Below are 23609 nucleotides of genomic sequence, written 5' to 3' on the forward strand. Positions count from 1 at the left end.
TCATCAACATACTTCATAATGGGAGGCTAAACCAGCGCCACAAGAAGTACGAAGAAAGACAAAAAATTGACCTATACGACGGCTACCTAACCGATAGGTCAACGAAAAGTGAAGATAGCAACAGATCAAAAAGTAGACAAGAGAGAGAGAGCGGGGTAAGACTTCGGATGACTGAGGCTCAGTGAGGAACGGAAAAGGAAACTCGAGGAAGAAGTTCAGGAAAGAGATCTGTGAATTGAGAGAAGGGACAAAGAGATCTACGAGATCAAATTTAAAAACTCTCAACTCACCGAGAAAATCAAATGCCTAGTTAGAGTACAAGATATACTCGATGACCTCTGAAAACCATTCTTTCAAGACGCAGATCTCCGACTTGAATAGAAAACTCGAGGAGGTGAAAAATGCTAAATGGTTAAAAATGCCAAACTTAAAAAGCATCTAAAGATGCTAGGGGTTAGATTAGTTAAATACATGATTAATTCTCAAGAACAAAAGAGGAAAAGAACTAGGGACGATGCGAGCCTGTCTCCGTCTTCACAGGATGGAGGCGAGCTGGCGTCTGAACTGGTTCACCTTGTAAAAACACTAAACAGGGAGCCTGCTCCCTCAACATCGTCAGATTCAAACCCAACTGTAAATCCCATCCAAAATCCTAAAAACCCATTATACATGCCCCTAAATAACGTCTCCTTAGCGGGAAAAAAGAAAAGCGTTGATCCCAATATATCTAAAGTCCCAAAGGTAATAGTGCTAAGAGACACGTCAAACGGGGCTACAAAATTTAAATTATTTTGCGAAACAAAAGTACAAAAGGATAGATTGGAATTAGCGCTTTTCCCCAAAATATCCAAAGACCATAGAGAACTTACAAGACTCCTCAAGGAAAGGGGAATGGAATTCCATCACTTCTTCCTGGAAGAGGGCAGAAAATTAAATGTTATCCTGAGAGGACTTGACCAAAACTTTAAACTGGAAAAAAAATGAGGAGGAGTTTAGAATGATGGGGTTCGAGCCTGAGGAAATGGGTTGGTTTAAAAAGCGGCTCAGGCCGCACAAGGCCTAAGGACCTCATCAGGTTCCGCGTCCCAAAAGATCAAGAGGCTGTATTCAAGATATAAAACCTTTTGAACATTAGGGTCCGTGTCGAGCGTTTAAGGACCCACACTATCGATAATATTAAGCAAATTGGGCAGTGCCATCGATGCCAAGAGTATGGACACGTCGTCATGAGCAATTGCAACGCAATGCCGCGTTGCCTTAAATGCAAGGGCAACCACTTTTACTCTAACTGTGATAAAAACAGATGATGTTTTACACTGAATTCGTCCGTCCTAGCGACGAGTGGCTCTTACCGGTTTCCTTAGTGATGCTTCTTTGCTTTGTTTTTTTTTGGCACCAATTCTTTTTTTTTCTATGGGTCGCATCGAGGTGCTTTAGCTATTGACGGCTTGGAACAAGGGATTCACCTGACTAGGATGTGTTTTTTTACTTTGAAATTGACCTTTATTTATATAAAATATATATACAGATTAATCCTCAGATGCATGCCTACTTAAGTAAATGCATATTTTCTTAAAAATTAAGGTATTGACACATAACAAAAATAGGTGGCCTTTGTGAGGAAAATGTGCGGAAGTTAGTTGGCCTCCACTGGTTTAATGCTCTGCAGCAGCATTTGGAATTGCTGCTGCATCGAAGCGAAGAATGCTTGAAGCATGGCATTCGGGTCTGTACCGGGCAGAGGTGGGGTGGCAGCTGCTGCTGGATGCTGGGGTGTGGAGAGTGTCGCGAGGCGGCTGTTGTCCTGGGTGCCCCAGGTGAATGGGCGTTCCCGTCTGGCAGCTTTGGCCTTCAGAATCTGTTTTGGGTTCCTGGGGCTTCCCAGGTAATTCGATGTGCGCGGTCCTCCGCAATTTACGCGTGTGGCTGGCTGGTCCCTTGGTTTTGTGCATTCAGCGGTTGCGTGAATTTGGCCACACTTCACGCATTTGAAGGCTGCTGTACACCTAGCCTGGGCGTGCCTGTGAAGTTGGCACCTATGGCACTGGATCCTCCTGGATTTATTTCTCTGGGCTTCCACCCTGATCTTGATGCTCCTCAGCTCCGAGGAGCATCAACGAGGACTGGCGGCGTGGGCTGTCTGTGCCTATTGCAATACCGGGCTGCAGTGTGTGTGGGTGAAATCCGAGCTTCTTTAGGTTGTCCAGGATGCTCTCAGCTGGCAAGTGCTCGAGCGGTCCTCGGATTACGATGTATAATCTCTTGTCCTCTGGCAAGGAGAAGGAGTGGAATGGCACTTGTTTTGATTTCATGTAATTCTCGATCGACTGCGGATGAATTTTAACGCCGTCATATGTGTTGACGACGTGGCCTTGGTTTACCCCAATGGCTTTGAGGGCAGTAGATACCTCCTCGTACCTCTGCTTTTCTCGGATGACAAATGGTGGGATTTTGGCCTTTGTTGGTGGCGGCTCGGTTTTGGGCTCAGGTGGAGTGTTGGTCGACAGGTTGGAACCCGTCGTCCAGCACGTAGCCTGGACTTAAATCCGATCGAAAATCTCAGGGATATCCTTGGTAAGCGATTAAGAGCGACACCGATCCAACCAAACAACTTACAGGAAGTGGGAGAGAGGCTGATCCAGATTTGGAGAGAACTAGACCAAAATGAAATACGGCAATTCATTTTAAGTATGGACCGAGGATGTGCTGCTGTTATACGTGGTAGAGGGGGAAATACTCGTTATAAGAACTTTTTTTCATATTTTAGTCTATTTTTCTTAACATTACTTTTCTTAGAATTTTACGTTTTATTTTTTATTTCTGTTGTACTTGAACCTGAATGATGGTTGTCAGATGGCTGTAATTTTATGAATTTATTTTACGAATTTATTGACTATGTGTATATTTATGTTTGTCTACACGTTTCTTCTATAGTATTTTTGTTTAATATGTTAATATAATCATATTATTTAGAATTGATAATTCTGTAGCTGAGTATGTCAAAGAATTAAATAAATAAAAATATGTGTCGGCGATAGTCGGAACCACAAAAGTCGCCGGCTCGAGCCCCGCCCAAAGCCATTATTTTTTATTTAATTATTTATTTACTGATTTTTCACATTACATTCATTCAAAAATTCCCTTCTTTCAGAATTTATTTTATTAAAATACCAATTAAATCGTCAATTCATACGCTGAGATCTCGAAAAAACACTACAGTCCATTTTTTTTAGGTGGCCGCTTTAGATATTGGTTACACACCAGGAGTAGACAAAATCAGGGAACTAAATCCCAAAGTTTTAATCCTACTGGGCGCAGACGAAGGCGCCATCGAAAAATCCGATTTACCTAGCGATACTTTTGTCATTTATTTAGGTAAGTTTTTTTTTAGTTATAATGATACGAAACGGTTTTTATATAATGCTTCCACAGAACAGCTGAAGAAATGGGTGTCTCCTTTCAATTAAAATATTTATTAATACAATATGTTTTTGTAAGTCTAATGGCTTAAAGGAACACCTAAAGAAAACAAATTTTCATACAGAACCAGCAGATAAATGCACATAATAAACTAAAACTCTAAAATATTAAAATGTGTATTTGGTAATTAAATATTTAAAACAGCAATTTAACGCAACAAGAACAATATTTATTTCAACGATAAAACGTTTTGCAATATAATAATAATTTAAAAAAACTAACAGAACACACTTTTTATTGCCAATCGAACTAAAAAGTAGAAAATAATTTTTAATTACAAAGAGTTTTTATTACAGTAGTAGAAGGTCGGACAATCAATAATATTAATTAATTACCTCAAGTAAAAATCATAATAAAATTGAAGTTATTAACAGAATTAGTCAAATCAGAGTAAAAAGAGTTTGGTGCTCGATCTATTAAATATGACAATTATTCTATTGGCAACTATCTATGAGAGAAGAGTTATGAAAATGAAGTATAATGCACCCACGCTTTTTACTTTCATTTGAATTATTTTGTTAATAATTTAATAAATTTTGTTTTAATTTTTATTTGAGCTAATTAATTATGATTGATTGTCGGACCTTCTACTAATGAAATAAAAACTCTTTATAATTAAAGAGAATGTGCTATATTACCTAAGACAAAACAAAATCTTGTGTACAAGCATTCTAAAAACTAAAAAATTCCAAAGTCACTTTAAATTTCAAACAAACATAATATCAAAATTAATTATAACAAAACAGATTGAAAAAATAAAAAAAAATTTTTTTTTGATAAATTTGATTAAAAAATAAGTAAAGCTGTCAATAAAACAGAATTTAGAGGAAGTAAATTAAAATATTTAATAGGAAACAAAACTAAAACACTAAAATGATGTCAGAGCACAGGTCAAAAGGTATCATTAAAAAAATCGTCAAGGCCTGGATAATAAAAGTGATTTTAATTTCTTTTTGAATTTCTTAACTTCTAAAATTTGTCTGATTCATAGAGGAAGATGGTTGTAAATTTTTTTGCTAAGGTTTATAAGTGAGTTCTTGGTGAGGGAGGATGTAGGGATTGGTAAGAGAAAATCGTTAACCTGGCGAGTCATATGATCAGTGGTTGAGGGAGGTTTAGGACATTTATGAATAAGAGTAGCTGTTTCTAAGATAAAAAGAGAAAAAAGAGTTAGGATTTTTTGAGATATAAAGAGAGGTTTACAAGAATCTCTTAACCCAGCGGAACATAGGTATCTAACTGCCTTTTTTTGAATCACAAAAATTATGTTTAATAATCCCTTGTTGCTTAAACCCCAAAAAGGCAAGCCATAACGAAGATGGGACTCACTAAGAGAAAAGTACACTGAACGTGCAACTACCCCTCCCAGCTCATGCCCCGCCATTCTTACTTCAAAGCATCCAGAGGATAATTTTGATGCAAGATTTAGGATATGATCTTCGAAGCGAAGGCGACCATCAATGGTAATACCAAGGAACTTACAGCTTTCTTTGTATTGCAAGGGGGAGTTTTCACTAAACATAAGACCCTGAACGTCACACTTAAATCCCATAATAAAGGTTTTGCCCACATTAAATACAAGCCTGGTTGCAGCACACCACTCCGATAAAATCTTAAGATCCTTCAAACCTGGGCTCTAACATTATCAGAATCTCTCTATGATTCCATAAAATGGTGGTATCATCAGCAAACTGAACCACTTTGCCCTGCAGTTTTAATGAACCCAAATCATTTACATAGAGCAAAAATAATAGTGGTCCTAACACTGAACCCTGAGGTACTCCAGTTTTAAGGGATCTGGAATCGGATAAACATCCAGATACGGTAACTCTTTGGGTACGATTAGATAGATAGGATTCCAGCCATTGCAATGCCACACCTCTAAAGCCATAATTATTGAGCTTAGACAGCAGTATTCCATGATCTACACAATCAAATGCCTTCGGATAAATCGCAAAACACTGCCGCCGCGGACTCTCCTGAATTTAAGGACACATAGACACTCTCCAAAAAGCCGAAAACAGCGTTATGAGTCCCTTTTCCCGTTTGAAATCCAAACTGATTTGCAGATAAAATGCAATTATATTACAAAAAAGACAAAATTCTGATTTTTGCAAGTTTTTCAACTATCTTGGAGAGGGTAGATAATATAGAAATTGGACGGAAATTACAAGGCTCACTCAAATCTCCACCCTTATAAAGAGGGATAACCACTGCCTCTTTCAAACATGCTGGAAAGATGCCATTATGAAAGGAATTGTTTATGGCAGAAGCTAAGGCATTCAATGCGTCAGGCAAAAGGAGTAGTAATTTTGATGATATTCCATCAGCTCCAGCTGATTTATGATTTTTTAAGCTTTTAATTGCATCTCTAACATCAGTAAGGCTAACAGGATAAAAGAAAAAAGAATTTTGAACTGACACTTGTTGAATATAATGTAAAGGATCAATATTAGTATTCACATCCTTGAGCAATAAATGAGGAATATTACAGTAATAATCATTTAAACTATTTGGTCTTACTTCTGGTTCTGAAACTTTCTTGTGAGGAGAATGCCTGAAGTCATTTATAATTGACCAACGTTCTCTCTGCCTATTTGAGGACATATTTAAGCGGTCACTATAATATTTAACCTTAGCTGCTTTTATCGTCTTTCTATATAGAATACGATATTTCTGATGATAAAGAATAATGTTTGCATTAGTTGTAAACTTGCACAGCTTAGCCAAAAAACGGAGGTTTTTAGCTGAAGTTCTGAGGCATGCTGTGACCCATGGTTTTCTATTTTTCATTTTAAGCCTCTTTTTAAGAAAACACTAATTGATCTTGTCACATAGCACATGAAATAACAAAGTAAACGGGTCAGGAGCCATTTCAACTGCATTCCAATTAACCTGTAGTAGAAGAAAAAGCATTGAAATTTGCTCTGCTGAAAATTCTTCCTATATAATGAGATGAAGGAAATACAGTGTTGCATGGAATCCTAGCGAGAATGGCTTCATGGTCAGAAATACCAGATGAGAGTACTCTACATGACACATCATTTAAATTTGTACACAAATAATCAATAGTAGTTGCAAATGAGGATGTTATACGTGTGGGTGAAAGAACATGCATCTTTAAGTCATAAGATTCCAATATAGTTAAAAGGGATGTATGATATGATAGCAAGCTTACATCAGTGAAGTTAATATTAAAGTCACCAGCCAATATATATGGAGTGTAGAGACAATTGGGATAATAGAGAATCAAGTTTGTCCAGGAACATATCAAGATCTCCTGTGGGTGGTCTATAAACACAAAGAACATATAAATTAAATCGCTTACAAAAACAAAGGGAGAATTCAAAAACCTTCTCCAACAGAAAGCTATCATACTTATTAATTTTACAGAAAAAAGCTTCAATTGTTTGTTTAACTAAAATAGCTGTTCCTCCATGTATGGAGTGTTGCAGACAAAAAATTGATATAGGAATATAATCAGATATTAAGAAACATTCGTTATGCTTTAACCAGTGCTCAGTTAGTAATACAATATCAGGAAAATCACATGAATCAAGTAAAAGATGAAACTCGTCCATTTTATTTCTTAGAGACTGTATATATTTAAAAATTATTTTCTATTTTTTAGGTTCGATTAGCAATAAAAGCGTTTTTTTAAATTTTTTTTACACTATTATTTATTATCTTATTGAAAGCATCTCATATTACTTGGATACTTTCAGGGGCGGCGGCATGTTTAAACTTAAGTAAAATCTGTATTGTTGTGACGAATTCATAATGAGTTACTTATTTTATTGGTTATTACGTCACTTATAGCAAAAATCAATTTAGAAAATCTATCTCTTGTGCTCAAAAATTGAAAAGAAGAAGAAAATAGACTTATTCACGTATTTAAAAGAAATATGAATTCAATTCTGTAATGATACCGTTCGATATACTTAATTTAATTTAAGTTCAATAAGTTTTAAATACAAATTTTACATAGGTGAAACCTGTAGACCATTACCAAAAAGAATTAATGAACATATATAACAACAAATCTTACATAAAAAACAATGATTTTCAAAAATCCAAAATTACACAACATGCATTCGACAATAACCATAGAATAAACTGGAATGCTTCCTCAATTTTAGCAAAGGAACCAATTTCAAAATTACGTAAACTAAAGGAAAGTGCATTTATAATCACACCCCTTTAATTGTAAAAGAAGCAACCTTTGTCAAGCTATTAATTAACCGTGAAATTTTATAAAAAAAGTATTTTAAGTATTGTCGAGTTAGGAAAGAGAGTTCTAGTCGACTTTAGGTATCTCTGATTTTTAACATTTTTGAATATGAGATAGTAAGCTAATCTTTTATGGACTATTTTAAGAAAAAAAAATTGGAGGATGAATATTTTCTTTAATAAAAAAAGAAAAAAAATCATGACAATGTGTTTCCTACATATATACACTACCGCTCAAAAGTATTTGCCCACACATGACTGTTTTAAAGTTATAACTAAAAATAATAAACCCATCAGTTATTCTTATAAAACGGTTTATTTATAACAAACTGAATATAAACAATACATTTTTCAATTACCTAAATTTAAGAAAATCAAATTTTAGATTCATCTACATGTCCGCCGCGATTTATAATAACAACTTCACAGAGCTTCGGTAGTCTTCTAATTAATTTGTCCAAAGTTTCCTGAGGTATCTTGTGCCACTCTTTTTGGATGATCATCCACAAGACTTCTTTTGATGTGGGGCATGATTTTCCCACTTGTCTATCCAGTTCATCCCACAGTAATTAGGCTTGAGGTCCGGTGATTGTGGAGGCCATACCATAACTTTCAGAAGATGTTGCCTTTGTAATTGACCTAAATATTGCTTGCACAATTTCGACGTGTGCTTGGGGTCATTGTCATGTTGAAAAATGAAGTTTTCCCCAATTATTCGAGTACCACAAGGAAGTATGTACTTCACTTAAAATTGTTTTGTAACCCTCTTTTCGAAGAATTCCCTCTATTCTAATTAGATCGCCCACTGCAGATCCTCCGAAACAACCCCACACCATCACCGTGTTTAACTGAAGCAATGCTCCATTCTTTGTGTGATTAGGCTCACTCAAGTCTTTTCTTCTTATAAACACCAAACTTCAGTAGTGGTTTTGATACAGCTAAACGTTAAGACCAGCATTATTAAGTCGCCGTTTTACTGTCGAAACACTGAAACATCGCTTTTTAACGCTCCTTGTTGATTTTTGCTGTGATTTCAAGGGCGGTAAGGCGTCTATTGCGTTTGCTTGTAATTATAATATTTAAATCCTCCTTTGAACTTGTTGCCTTTGGCCTTCCCGATTGAGGTTTGTTGCTAATAGTCCCTTCTCTAGTGAATTTCCTAACATTATAATCGACAGTCCGCCTTGGAATTCCCAAATTCGTCGAAATTTGACGGTTAGTCTTTCCAGCCTTATGAAGTCCAATGATAATACCTTTTGTTTCTACCGATAATTCTTTTGTTTTAGCCTTTTTAAAAGAATGTTGAAAAACCAGTAAAGAAACGGTCACAATCGTCAATAAGCAAGCGAAATTATTTACCAATGTTACACAAAATCAATTCTTGAAGACTAAACACCTTTAAATGTTTCAAATTTCATCGGAAACGAGCTGTAAACAGATTAGTTTTTTAGAAGAAGTGCATATTTTCACTTTTTGTTATTTATTATTTGCAAGACTATTTTTAAATACTCAGTGTTTTTCAACGAACCATAGTTGATAGGTATGCTGTTTAAGCATACATGCAATTTACAAAAGAGATACAATCTAAATATAGGTATAAAGATAAAATTTTGTATCTAATTTAAAATATTAAAAAGAATACATGGTGGGCGAATACTTTTGAGCGGTAGTGTACGACTTAATAGTAATGAGATTGAACTATGAGCCTGCCAACCTGTGTTCAGATTTCAACTATGCCAGTTAAACTTTTTTTTATTTTTTACTATAATTGTATTATTGTATTATTATTATTATTAGATTCTCAATTATTGAGAATTTTGTAGTTTTGGAAAAGTTATTTAATTGTAATAAAATTATGCACAAAAATGAGCAAAAAGAGGAAAATGTTTATATAACGTTAAAAAAAAAGTTTTTACCCTTTGTGGTAACTAATTTCGTCTAAAAAAACATACCGAAAACACTCATAATGTAGGTATTATTGATTGTTTTGGTACTTTTTAAATTTCGGTCCGAATTAAAAATAATCCGAAATATTTTATTTAAAATACATGTTCCATACATGTTCTTTGATTAAAGAATTTTCTTATTTCTTCCATATGAATTTATTTAGTTAGTGTTTTGGGCTCGGTTGAATTGGATTGGGTTGATTTTGGGTTGCGTTAGATGAAGGTATTTACGAGCCCTCTATATATTTTTTCATATGAATAGAATCTCAAAATGTTGGAAAATATGGAGGCTACGCACCTGTGTACAAATAATTAAACCCGTTCACTATTATAATGTAAAAACACTGTTATCATTTTGGCAAATAGATTTAGATAGTTTTCTCTTTTTATTTAGGATATGCTTTTTAGACGTGCTTGTTCTTATTACTTTCGTTGAGCTTTATCGTAATGATTATGTTTATTATAGAAAACATACACAATTTGGCAACTGCGAGTTCATATGTCAAAAGTTTGGCAGTGTAATTATCAATAGCAAAGAGTTTCGATCATCAAATAGACTAGAGTAGACCTTTTTTTTGGCATACTTTAAAGGAATTAAATTTTTTAGCGTCCTATGTGAATAATCCGAAATGTTTTTTCTCTTAATCTATTCGTTTTAAAGAACTCTTTCTGCTCAAATTTTAAAATATTGCAATATCGGATGGATAGACTTAAAAAGTCGACAAGACCCGCTGAGGTTTAATCTATTAATCTCCGAGCTCGTTTCTTCTTTTCAATATCGTACCTAACTTTGTTATGACTATTAAAATTGAAAACGATAAAAACAACGAGAAGACCTACTTTTTAATAAAAATACCTAATTTGAACCAACGTTTCGGTAGTTGTTAAGGGTCCTAGGTATGTAAAAAAATATACTGTTACTTGAGGTACAATAATTATTGTATTTAAAACTTATTAAGTTAAGAGTAACGAAAGGTGTCATTAAAGATTTAAGTTCAAATTTCTTTTAAATACGTTTTAAATAGACTTACGAGGGTGGTCCCAGAAGCACCCGACCCAAGAAAGAAAACACGAAAATTTTGGAAAAATGATTTATTTTTTAACATAATCTCCTTTCAGCTCTGTACACTTTTCCCAGCGATGTTTTATAGGTTCGATACCCTTTTTATAATAAGAACTGTCTTGCGCCTCGAAATAGCCATTAACTGCAGACATCACTTCTTCATCGTTGAAAAATCTTTGACCACTGAGCCAGTTTTTTAAGTTTGGAAACAGAAAATAATCTGAGGGGGCTAAATCTGGCAAATAGGGTGCATGAGGTAGCAATTCAAACCTTAATTCGTTAATTTTGGCCATTGCAATAACGGATTTGTGAGCTGGTGCATTGTCTTGATGAAACAACACTTTCTTGTTAACCAAATGCGGCCGTTTTGCTTGATTTCTTCGCTCAAACGTTGCAATAAGTTCGCTTAATACTCGCCGTTGATAGTTTTACCTTTTTCAAGATAGTCAATGAAAATTATCCCTCGCGCATCCCAAAAAACCGACGCCATGACCTTGCTTGCAGATGAAACGGTTTTTGCCTTCTTTGGGCCGGTTATCCCTTTTGAGTCCGTTGTTTTGATTGTTCTTTTGTTTCAGGTGTGAAGTGATAGACCCATGTTATGAAACGACGCAAAAATTCTTCTTTGTTGCTATTAAATTTCGCTAAACACTCACTTGAAACATCTTCACGACACTGTTTTTGCTTGCGTGGGATCAAACGCGGCGTTTGATCACACAGCTTTCTCATGTCAAAATTTTCAGTTAATATGCGACGTTCTCGTTCTTCTCCACTGATTGTCCGGTCTAGCCTTTCCACTCTTGCCGGTTTAATGTACTTATTTTACCGATATTTATAGGCGCCTATCTTTATTTTATTCGGTCGCATCGGAGTGCTTTGGATTGTGAGCGGTGCGGAGCACGGGATTTAACTGTCGGGAAAGTTTTACTTTGAAACTGACATTTATTAAACTTAAGTTACAGGTTAATCTAAAAGATTCATGCCTATTTGCCTAACTTGAGTATTTCTTAAAATTTAAGGGTATGGCTACTTTGTGTAAAGAGCAGGTGGCCTTTATGTTTTTTTTATCAAAGATTGCTCCCAGGTATCGAATTTCGTTCATCCAGGGAAGTTCCAATGTCCCATGTCCCTTGCCCAATACTACCAAGTTGGGAATGTCACGGTCTTTTTTTTTGTGATTAGAATAGCTTCCGTTTTGCTTTCATTTATTTTGATTTTCCAATCATTTGCCCATGAGCAAATTTTGTCTAGGTGACTTTGGATATACGCGGTGATCTGATCCAGGTACTTACAGCTGGCGAAAACACAAGTGTCGACTGCGAACAGAGCCAACTCTGAATAATGGCTATTTTTCGGTAGGTCAGCCTGATAAATGTTAAACAGGGTAGGTGAGAGTGGTGATCCCTGAGGAACCCCAGCTCTCATCTCCCTGTAGGGTAATGTTTTATCGTTCACCTTTGAAGTGAATTTTCTTCTTTTGATGAATCTTTGTGTGAGCTTTATCAACCCTGGAGACATACCGAATTTCGCCATTTTATGTATTAAACCACCATGCCACACCCTGTCGAAAGCTTTTTCAACGTCGAATGCGATCATGGCGGTTGAATACTTCGCATTGAAGGAATCCACAAGACTCACTCCACTGTTGGATTCTCGCCAGCAGCTATTCTGTTGAGAGGCCCCGCACAAAACCGTGTTGTTCACCGGGGTATGCGACGTAACGCACTTTTTGAAATGCCTACTATGTCCGCTAGCTCGCGCACTTTCAGTCGACGATCATCCAGTACCACTTTGTGAATTTTCTTTAAAATTTCTAGAGTCCTCAGCTCATTTGGTCGACCACTGCGATGCTCGCCTTGGCAGCTCGTACGGCCTCGTTTAAACTCTGCTACCCAATATTTTACTGTTGTTAACGAAGGACCAGACTCACCCAGAGTAGAATCCAGTTCAGCTTTTATATTGGTTGGGCTGAGGCCTTTCAAATAAAAGTATTGTATCACATAACGATGACCAATTTTCTCCATTTTCACAAATTCACTGAAAACGTTCACTATTGATGGCTGCCAAGCAAATACTAAACAACGTGGCGTCTTCAAACTTGAAACATATGCTTTATAGATTGTATACTTTGTGATACACTGATATTTTTCAAGCGACTACCGACATCTTTAGGTCAGGTCGGGTACTTCTGGGACCACCCTCGTATTTTCTTCTTTTTTTCAATTTTTGAGCGTGTGAGATAGTATTTTCTAAATTGATTTTTGTTATAAGTGACGTAATATCCAATAAAATAAGTAACTTAATATATATTTTGTTGGCTACACTGAAAATGTTTAGAGTGACCAATCAAAACGACACAACCACTATAAAATTGGCGGCCACCAGACAGCGGTCATTTTTGGTAATGGCGGCCATTTCAATTAGCCAACCAGATATATTTATTAACTTCGTGCAGCACTCTTTTTGATGTTTAATATTAGTTCAGCCTATAAATTAAATTGTACCACTAAAAATATTCTTCGCAACCGTCGATGACTAAGTAAATATGAAAAATTACTTCAAATCTTTATAAACAATTAATAAAACATTAACAAGACAACTGAATATGCTTACTAATGAATAGCTGAATAATGCTTGTTGTCTCCAGGTCACCACGGCGACAGTGGCGCCGCAATGGCTGACGCGATCTTGCCTGGCGCTGCCTACACAGAGAAACAGGCCACCTACGTAAACACAGAGGGCCGCGCCCAACAAACCTTGGTGGCGGTTACGCCCCCTGGTAGAGCGCGGGAGGACTGGAAGATAATCAGAGCTTTGAGCGAGATCGTCGGGGCTAAATTGCCTTACGATAATTTAAACGAAATCAGAGATCGATTGGATGAGGTCGCGCCACATCTCACGAGGTACGGTGAGGCCGAAAACGCGAATTTCTTTAAGCAGGCGCAGGAATTATCAAAGGTAGGTTCAACTCGATTTTGTTAAATTTGAAATAAATGACCGGCCTTCTTGGACTAAATATTATATGTGGTGGCCATTTTTAGGAAGTTGTAACGAAGTTACAAGATTTTGTGTTTATTTTATAGTAATAAGGGTAAGCTCAGGCAGTATTTTATAAGAAAACTTAGATAATTTTGCCCCTTAAATGTTAACACATTTAACCTCTAATTTTATAATTTACATAACAAAAAAGTACATTTTAAGCTTTATCTGTGAGTCTTATGAGGGGCTTGTAATCATTAACATACATAAAGAAACCAACTTAAAGAGGTTTCTAACTGGATAGTATCATGGAAAGTTTCGATTTCTTATAGGTTATACCTAGTAGGGCTCGGAATTTTGGAAAATTATGTATTCGAATACTCACTTCGTTTTTTTTTTTGAATATTTGAATTATTCACTATTCGAATATTCATACAAATATTCGAGTATTTAAATACTCAAATATTTGAATACTTGAGTATTCAAATATTCGAATAAACCGAGTTTGATTCTAAGAGTTTAAAACCATTTATATTTAGACTATTTGAAAATACACTAAACTTCTTATAATAATTTCTCAACCTCGTGTCCAGTTTTCAGTTCAGTTCCAGTTATTATGTATAAAGGATGCTAAGGTATTTTATAAAATATAAGAATAGTTAACTTTTTACTAAAATTTACGAGGTACAAAAAAACAAAAACTACATTAAAGAACTTTTTTTATTCATAACATAGAAACCGAAACAAGTAAGGTACTTATATACAATAGTTACTTACAAAAAAAAAAAACAAAACAAAAAACTTCTGTTAAACTTCAAAGAAGAGGATTCAAAATTCAAAATAATAAAATGAAAGAAATACATTTTTACAAATTAGCGCTAAGAAAACATAATTTTTTGACATTGTCACCTTTTAAGCACGATCTTTTTGCAGTGACTATGTTTCCAGCACTTGAAAAACATCTTTCCAAAGGTACTGAAGTAGCCGGAATACAAAGGTATTTTTTTGCGTATGTGGCTAGCCTCGGATATTTGTTTTCATTATTTTTCCACCACTGAAGTGGACACATATTTTTAGGTAAAATAGGTTCAGCAAAATATGAATCTACCTCATCAAAGCTGATTGATGGTTCATTGGGAAACAAAATATCCAAGGCAGTCTTTTTTGGAGTAGGTTGGTAATCTTGGTTATTAAATGGTTCACTACCTGATTCCAATAAATTTTTAAGGTGCAATTTAACGCTGAATAGTGCACCTACATATCTTTCTTGTGTTTTAAAACGAGGATCAATAAAAGTACATAAATCATAAATTTGAATATTCCCTCCCTTAGCAACGGAAACATTTACGCAAATTTCCTTAAATCTATTTTCAAATTCCCTTTTTAGCATTTTTTTAATATTTCTTAAAAAATGCAGAATCATCTACCCCTATCTTTGAAATAAGGTTTTCTAGAAGTTTAAGAAGATTTTAAAACTGGCATAAATATAGAAAGGTTCGGTTGGGATTCAGCTGAAAGTAATGTGGTAACCAACTCAAAAGGTTCCAATACAGAAGCTAAATTTTCCAATATGTCCCATTCATCTTCATTTAAAATCAACGAGATGGCTTGATTTTTTGGTGTTACAGCCCGGTCAGAAATTACATTCACTAATGCAGCTCTTTGTTCCAAAATTCGCTTTATCATAAAATACGTCGAATTCCAACGTGTTTTAACGCATTGAATGAGCTTATGTACAGGCAAATGTAACTGAGATTGCATATTAGTTAATGCACTTGACGCTAAGTTTGAATGCTTAAAATGATATCGTTGCTCATTTTAAGCATTCAAACTTAGCGTCAAGTGCATTTGTTGCTACATTTTATTATTGTAGGCTTAATGACAGAATCCTCCAAAACCTTATTTAAAGCTAACTGCATGTGAACGAGCAAAACAGCATACAAAGTCAAAAATTCTTTTGTTGCGGAAATGATGTTTGCCGCGTTATCATGCACAATTGCAATACATTTATGTTTTATACCCCAATCATCTAAAAGACTTTCTAGCTTATTATATAAATTTATTCCCGTGTGCCGCTCTTCCATAACCTCTGTTGTTAGATTGGAAGACATATGTTCCCAATTATTGTTAATATAATGAGCAGTTAGAGAGATGTAAGATGAACTCCAGTTGTCAGTAGTTACAGCAATATAGCAAGCGTCTGCTAAATTTGTAATAAGTTTTTGTTTTTCTATGTCATAAAGAGCATTAACCGGAAGTTGAATGTACTTTATATACTGGTACTTTATATGTTGGGATAATGTAGGACAGTAGATTTTTAAACCCAGCGTTTTCTACAAATGATATTGGTAAAGTGTCCACACAAATCATTTTTGTTATAAGTTGAGTAATTCTTTCTTCTTTTTGCTTTGTTACATGTATAGAGGAAAACACTTCATTAATCTTAGGCTGGATTGAGTTTGAAGAGTAGGAACTAGAACTCTGCTGAGAATCAAATGGCTCTGTGTTTCCTTCAGATAGATCACTTCTCTCTACATCCAAATCCAAAACAGTTAAATTTTCATCTCGCAGGCTTGAATGTATTGTAGATGATGTCTCGCTATAAGGAAATGTTATGTCTTACTTAGGTATACAGGGTGTTTCGTTATGAGTTTACGCCTACCATAATTGGGACACCCTGTATTACTATTTTTTAAAAATATATGTGTCTGGGGAAATTTCAAGGGGGCTCTTTTCATCTAAAATATCTTCAAGATCGCTACTGTCGCTTATATTAGAAGTAGTAGACCTCTACTTGCTTATTTTATATGGAATACCCTGTGTAACATTTTTAAATTCTACGTGTAAATCTAAACGTAGTTTATAAATAAAATGTATTTATTATATACTATTATTTTATTTAGTCTACTAGCTGTACCTAAGTTTTATTGTTTTTAAGCTATTTTAATACTGTAATTACAAAATGACGTTTGTCTACCATAAAAAATTCGTTTCATAATTTTTTCCTATATGATTCTTTATTTTTTTATTAATTATTTGATTTTTGATAGACAAAGGTTGACTTTAATAGAATTTTTATAGTATTAGACAAATATCTATACAACTAAAAAATCAAATATCTTAAAAACAGTTGCATTTATATATGTATGTATACTAATGTATAGGGCATTTTATATAAAAATCCAAAAATATAGTTTTTCACGCAAAAATGGCAAAAAAACAGGGTGTTCCATTTAAAATAAGCAAATAGATAGATAGAGCTCTACTTCTGATATAAGTGACAGTGGCGCGGCGCCCACCTTAAAAATATTTTAGATGGAGAGAGCATCCTTAAAAACCCTTTATAGACATTTTTAAAAAAGTAATAACACAGGATAAGGTACCTTACCTACCCCAAATAAAAACCGCGTAAACTCATCGTGAAACACCCTGTATACAGCATGTAAATAGGTTAATTAGCATCTTAAATAAGTAAAAAGCAAAGGCATTTTAAATGTACATATTCTGTAGTTAGAATATGCGGTGTACTTAATGAACTTTGGAAATTAATAATTATAAAAATATATACAGGATGTGGGTATCACCGGAATCTGCAACGATTAGTTTTTTGCTTAAAAATTATGTTTTACAATCATAATAAAATCGTATTTTTTTCTCTAAGGTAGCCTTAATTATATAAAGAAAGATTATCCTTATTTGAATTTTTATAGTACCTATCTGACTGAATTCTACAGGGTGTTTGAGAAAGACCTACAAAAATTAATTTCACAAAATTGCCAAAAGTAAATTTTTAAATGGCAGCTGTAGCACCATATTTTTGATTATATGAGTACAAAAATTTTACTATACTAAAGTTACTTTTTCTTCATAAAAATTCAAACTTTACTTCAATAGACATTCTTAATGGGAAAATTACGAATTTATTATGGTTATACTCTATTTCAGAAGTGTGTAGAGCAATAAAACCTCATTAGGTATGCAAAAGTGGTACCTGGTGATCCACCAATATTTTATGCCACTACCTTAGTTGGGTATTAGTTTCAATGTAAAATTCTTTCTTTTCGTTGATTGCAGGTAGTGCCACCCGGTTTTGTGTCAATTTATGAGTTTTGCCCATTGTTACCCACTGATAAACATACAAAACGGTTCGCCAAAGGCGTGCAACTGGGACTTGTTTTTTACCTTATAATTAATGTACTTAAATGCTATTTTATTTTAGAAAGTTACTTTTGTTTAAATGGAATAATATATTTTTTGAACATAATATGTAGAGTAAAACAGTTGAAAATATCACTTTTGGACCTGGCACTTTTTGAACTGTGTATAACAATTTTAAATTATAATAGATTGTAGTCTTCTTCGTCATCTGACGAACTGTCATCACCTCTTGACATTATAATTAAAGGATCGACTGTCTGATCGATGAGGTTGTCAAGATCCCACATTTTGTCCTCTTGCTTAATTACATGCTGGACTGCTTTTCGCCAATTCTCTGGTGTCGCTTCCGTAATGGCTTGATCAAACAGTAGCATAACATCTTTCATTTTAAAAGTCGTGTTTTGTCTTGCTACAAATCCTTTTACCTGCGCCCATATCAGTTCTATAGGATTTAGTTCGCAATGATATGGCGGTAAGCGCAGTACAGTTATATTATATTTTTCGGCTATATCTTCCACGGCGTATTTCATGAAACGAGTTTTGTGTAAGTTTGCTATTGCCAGCAGTTCTTTTTTTATCAAATTTGCTTCAAACGCAATACCTTTTGCAGTCAGCCAATCGATAATTTCTTGCTTTCTCCAACTTGAAGTTGGCGTCTTCTCTATTCGCCGTAAATGATGGCTTGCGTTATCCATAACCACCATCGAATTAGCCGGAAGAAATTTTATCATTTCACCAAAATAGTCCTCGAAAACGTCTGAGTTCATGTCTTCATGGTAATCTCCTGTGCGAGTCGACTCAAAGGTTAGCAGACCTTATAAGTCTTTTTCCTTTTCCCGAAGGTACTTTAATACCCGTAGACAGGCCTTCTATGAAAGCTTGGCGAGCACTGGTTATATTTTTGTCTTGCCACATTTTTTGGACTATATAACCTTCGTTAATCCACGTCTCATCAAGATAAAAAACTTTCTTTTGCTCCCTGCGGTACTGCTTGATACTTCTCAAGTATTGTCGTCTCCAATAAACAATTTCGCGCTCTCCAGTAAAAGTGCTTTGCGGTTATGCTTTTCCCAGGCAAAATCCATATTTTTTAAAGTTTTCCATAAAAGTTTTCTACTTATCAACGGAATACTGTCATCTCGGCCAAGCTCCATTAAAATTTTGTCTAGGGTGGGTATTTCCTTTTTAAAATAAAAAGAGTGAACTTTTCTTCGAATTATACATTTAGCATTTCATCAAGGAATTTTTGTTTTGATAAAGGTCGTCCTGGCTTTTGCTTGGGAGATTCCACTTGACCTGCTACTTTTCTTTCCCGCAACAATTTGAAAATGGTGAACTTTCCAATTCCACTCATTCGAGAACATTTTTCAACAATTTCTTGCACAGTAAAACTAGGGTAATCGTGTTTTATGCAATCATGTACATTTAAAATAATAACTTTTTCACTTAGCGATAGTGGAGAATTTTTAGTACATCTTTTCGTTGGACTGAATACCTCCATTTTTTAAATATTGGGATAATAATATTGTGATTGCACTACAGCGTAGCAGTGACTACTAACGTTTAAAATATGATTTAAAAGTATTTATAGTCTGTATATATTACCTGACCCCATTTTTGCATGTTACAAAGCGTTAAAAGATAGGTACCTATACAAAAGGATTAAAAGTATTTATTTAGTATTTAATCTCTTTCAAAATAAAGGCATTTAATCCGTGAAAATTAAATTCATAAATATTATAAGTACCTGCGCCTATGAACTACCACGAAATGTAGCCAAACAGAACGGAATTCCCCAGTTTATTGCTCTATACACTTCTGAAATAGAGTATAACAAAGGTAATTTGTTTAATAAAAATTTAAATATCGAAAAAACCTCTTAGAGCTGAACAAAAACAAGAACTTCCTGCATTTAATGTATAGTTTTTACTTTTTTACATAATCAATCGATGCAGTTCCCAGTGGTCCACCCTGTATAGTTTAAAAAAATTTCAAAAACACGCTTCATTGCACTAAAACTAAAGAGTATAAAATAATTTTTAGACATATAGTTAGATAGTTATTTTGTAGTCATTACTCATTACCATTAATATTTTTTTTATAAATAGACAGCGAAAAAAAGCCTGCCGAATTTTTATCATTACAAATATTGAAAGAACGGCTTACGCTTTTTTGACTTATTATTTTATTAAAATATTTATTAATGCAATAAATAGAATATTAACCCGTACTGAATTTTACAATTTTATAGTTTTTAGTGCGAATCGATTTTTTTCCAGTCGCCTTCCATCCAGCTTTTTTAATATACTAATTACAGTAATACATTTTAGTGGTCAAACCACTCAAATCGAGCAATGATGCTTATTTCTTAAGTGATTTTATAAATTGCTTGTTCCTGTCTTGTTCTTGACATTATACAAACAAAATTTGCATTCAACGCGATCATCCGTTCTATTAAAATATTGCCAAATTTTGCTTCTCGAACTCATATTGACCTACTACTGGACTTACTGTTAATTAAGTCAATTAATTTAAAATTAACCCTTATACAGCACTTAATCGTTCGCTTTTATACACAACCAGATTCAAATACAACTAGTATAACTACGCCGTGCCGTGCCAGGTAGAAATCTGGAAAGTGGAAATATTAAATGTTCCCAAGAACGATAACCGCCCGTAGCTTGTATTCAAAGAGAAGAAAAGATCGGGCCCGCAAACCCTCACCATCAACACCGAATATAGACAAGAAAATTCTTGTCTATGTTTGGTGCCATCAATCTGCGCGGCGTCGTCGGCATGGGTAATAATAATAATCGAAAAATAATAAATATATTTGAGTAGGTATTCGAAATTAAATTTGACTATTCAAATATTCGAATATTTAAATATTCGAGTATTTAAATACTCAAATATTTGAATACTTGAATATTCAAATTATCGAATATGCGAATATTCGAGTATTCAAATATTCAAATATTTGTTGAAATGAATAAATTTTTTTGCAAAAACTCGATATTTGAATATTCGAATATTCGAATAAACCGAGTTTGATTCCGAGCCTTAATACCTAGTTCTCTGTTGACTGTGTTGTAGTCCCTGGCCTTCATTGTGTTTAGCCGTGGTTGTTCTTAGGACAGTAAAGAACCACAAATGCCTAAAACTGAGATTTTTTTCATTACTACGCTTCCAGTTTTCCTGTTATTTTCATAAATTGTCCTTTTATGCTGTTGCATTGTTTACATGTTCTATTATACAAGTTCCAAGATTTATCTACTTACCTATAAGGTCATAGCCTATAGATCCGTACCGTTTTCATAACGAAAAACTCTATTTCCATTAAGTTTTCCGAGAATGTTCGTGAGTTTTCGGCATCCAAATTCCTGTCATGGGTATAAAAAGGCTCCAGGTCCACCAAGCTGACACATTCGTCGCAGTAAGGTCGTACCATACCTTTCGAGCGAATATTTCAATACCGTTAAAATTTTCAATATTTACATTAACACTTGTCAATTTTCAATATTTACATTTAAGTCTTGACCTTGACAGTGTGAATTGGGTTAGGTAAGAACCACTTGTTGACAGTTCGGCGGAGCCGGCCTTGGAGCGGCCGCTTCCAAGCTCGCGTATTAAGATATCTATCGAATCCGTTGCTATTGATATCGTTCCGTCCCGCTCCGTTTTATTTTATTTTGAAACCGTTGTTTGGGCCTTTCTTTCTTCGTGTTTTGTTTGCCACTTTCTGTAGTGCATCTGGATGTCAGGATTGGCATGTTCTTACACATCCTGAGAGCAATCGTGATATGGCCTGTCCTAAGTGAACATTGCGCCACCCTCTGCTATCTTTCATCCTCTTATGCGTCGCCATGGCCTCTCTCTCGATCCAGACTGGGAGGTCCGGTAGCCCAAGAAGAATATTTAGTGGTGCCGCAGGTGTTGATCTCATAGCTTCAGTAATAATAATAATAATAAGACTTTTATTAGTCACCAACAAATTACAGCAATTTAGCACAAATAATACTAACAGGTAGATGTATTAACTTTTACAAAAATTCAAAAATTACAAAATTCCACTAAATATTGAGAATTTTATCATTTATCAATAACAAAAAAAAATCGAATTTGTAACTAAATAAAAAAGCTAATAATGCAAGGTGACCAACAGATTTACAGAGATATCCCTTACACAAAAGACTCCCTAAATTCTGTTGAGGCCAAAAAAAAAATTTAAAAAAGACAATAATTTAAAAATTTAATAATAAATATTCTACTGAAAAAAAGAAAGAACATACCTAACGGGAGCATGGGAAGAGGATCAGGATATGAAAGAAAATATGAGGGGAAGGGAAGATGAGAAAATATAGCGATTTATGACAACGTTTAAAGCCTTTCAGAAACAAAATCATGAACAACATAATCCACAAAAACGTTAAAAAAATCAGTCATACACCTAATTAACCAAGAAGAAGCAGCTTAATGTTAACTTTAAAAGTTTTTTCTGTCAATGTAAAATTATTTATTTTAAACCTATTTATATAGTGTGCAATCAAGTATGAAAATGACTTTTTAAATAAATAATTCCCAAACAGACCAGTCTTTGCAGTCTAGTCAGCTTTTTTCAGCAGATATTGATGACCTTCAATACGACTGGCCACCATACCACGGATCCGTACGAGATCCTCAGTCGTATGACTGCAGTATTAAACCACTGGAGAACGTGGAGTTTTCGACCCCATCTTGCACCTATTGTTCGCCGTAATTGCCATATTAGGGCCGTTACCTTATTTACTACCTGCTCTACGTGAGTTTTAGACGTAACTTGCTCTCTAAAGTAACTCCTAAGTATTTGACCTGCTGCCTCAAAGTTAGGTGAGTCTGATTAAGTTCTAGCTTCCTGGTAGAACTTAATCGAGGGTAGGAGGGTTTCGCAGATAATATCTGTTTTTGCCTTATCAAATGCTCCTTCCACGTCAAAGTAAAGAGCAAGTGCCATTTCGTTGTTCTTCATGGCTTTTTCAGGTTTGCTCACTACAGAGTGAAGTGCTGTTTTCGTCGACTTCCCTTTCATGTAGGCATACTCATTCCTATGTAGTGTTGACTCTATTAGAATCTCCTCTGTTATACAGGGTGTCCCGGTTCAGGTGGGAAATCTCTCGGATCCAGGTAGATCATCGAAAATAATACCGAATGTTCCTATAAAAAAAATTCCTACAGGCCTTCTTTACGAAAATACAGCCTTCTAAAGGATGCTGCTGGAAATTGGTTTTTCATAAATTACTTTTAAACTACCCGGTAGAATTTATTAAAAATTTTAGGTTATGAACACTATTAGGGACCTCTTAAAATGACATCCTTAAAATACATTTACCTTGTTTACTTTACCAGGGGCGGACTATGTTGTACACTTTAATGTGTATATTTTTAACACCCTGTATGTTAAAATCTAAAAAAAATAAATTTGGATACCTTGAAACCTAGGCTAAAAAAAGGTACTCTTGTTCATTATCGATAAAATGAACCGTTTTAGAGAAAAAAAATAATAAACGAGCCAATGTTTTTTTTTTAAATGAGATAAGTACGCTAGTTATTTAAAGAACAAAGAAATTTCGATGTATTTAATTTAAAATAATACATGTTCCTAAAAATACAGTGATGTCCTAAAAAATACTTTTACAAAATAATTTAAAAAAACCTATGATGAGTGTATGTTTTTAAATTAGAAAAAACAACTTACAAAAAAATGCCAAAAACCAAAT

The 23609-nt window shown here is 34.5% G+C and overlaps 1 protein-coding gene across 2 annotated transcripts in view; it reads left to right on the plus strand.

The window, feature by feature from the left end:
- LOC126737266 (NADH-ubiquinone oxidoreductase 75 kDa subunit, mitochondrial) overlaps positions 1–23609 on the plus strand; it is a 75236-nt gene that overhangs the window by 35397 nt on the left and 16230 nt on the right. For both annotated transcript variants that reach the window (XM_050442083.1, XM_050442082.1), the window contains exons 10-11: positions 3234–3375; positions 13367–13677. In XM_050442083.1, coding sequence (XP_050298040.1) covers positions 3234–3375; positions 13367–13677 — 453 coding nt within the window. The remainder of the gene's footprint in view (positions 1–3233; positions 3376–13366; positions 13678–23609) is intronic.

The sequence above is a fragment of the Anthonomus grandis genome, chromosome 6, assembly GCF_022605725.1.
Source record: "Anthonomus grandis grandis chromosome 6, icAntGran1.3, whole genome shotgun sequence".
NCBI lineage: Eukaryota > Metazoa > Arthropoda > Insecta > Coleoptera > Curculionidae > Anthonomus > Anthonomus grandis.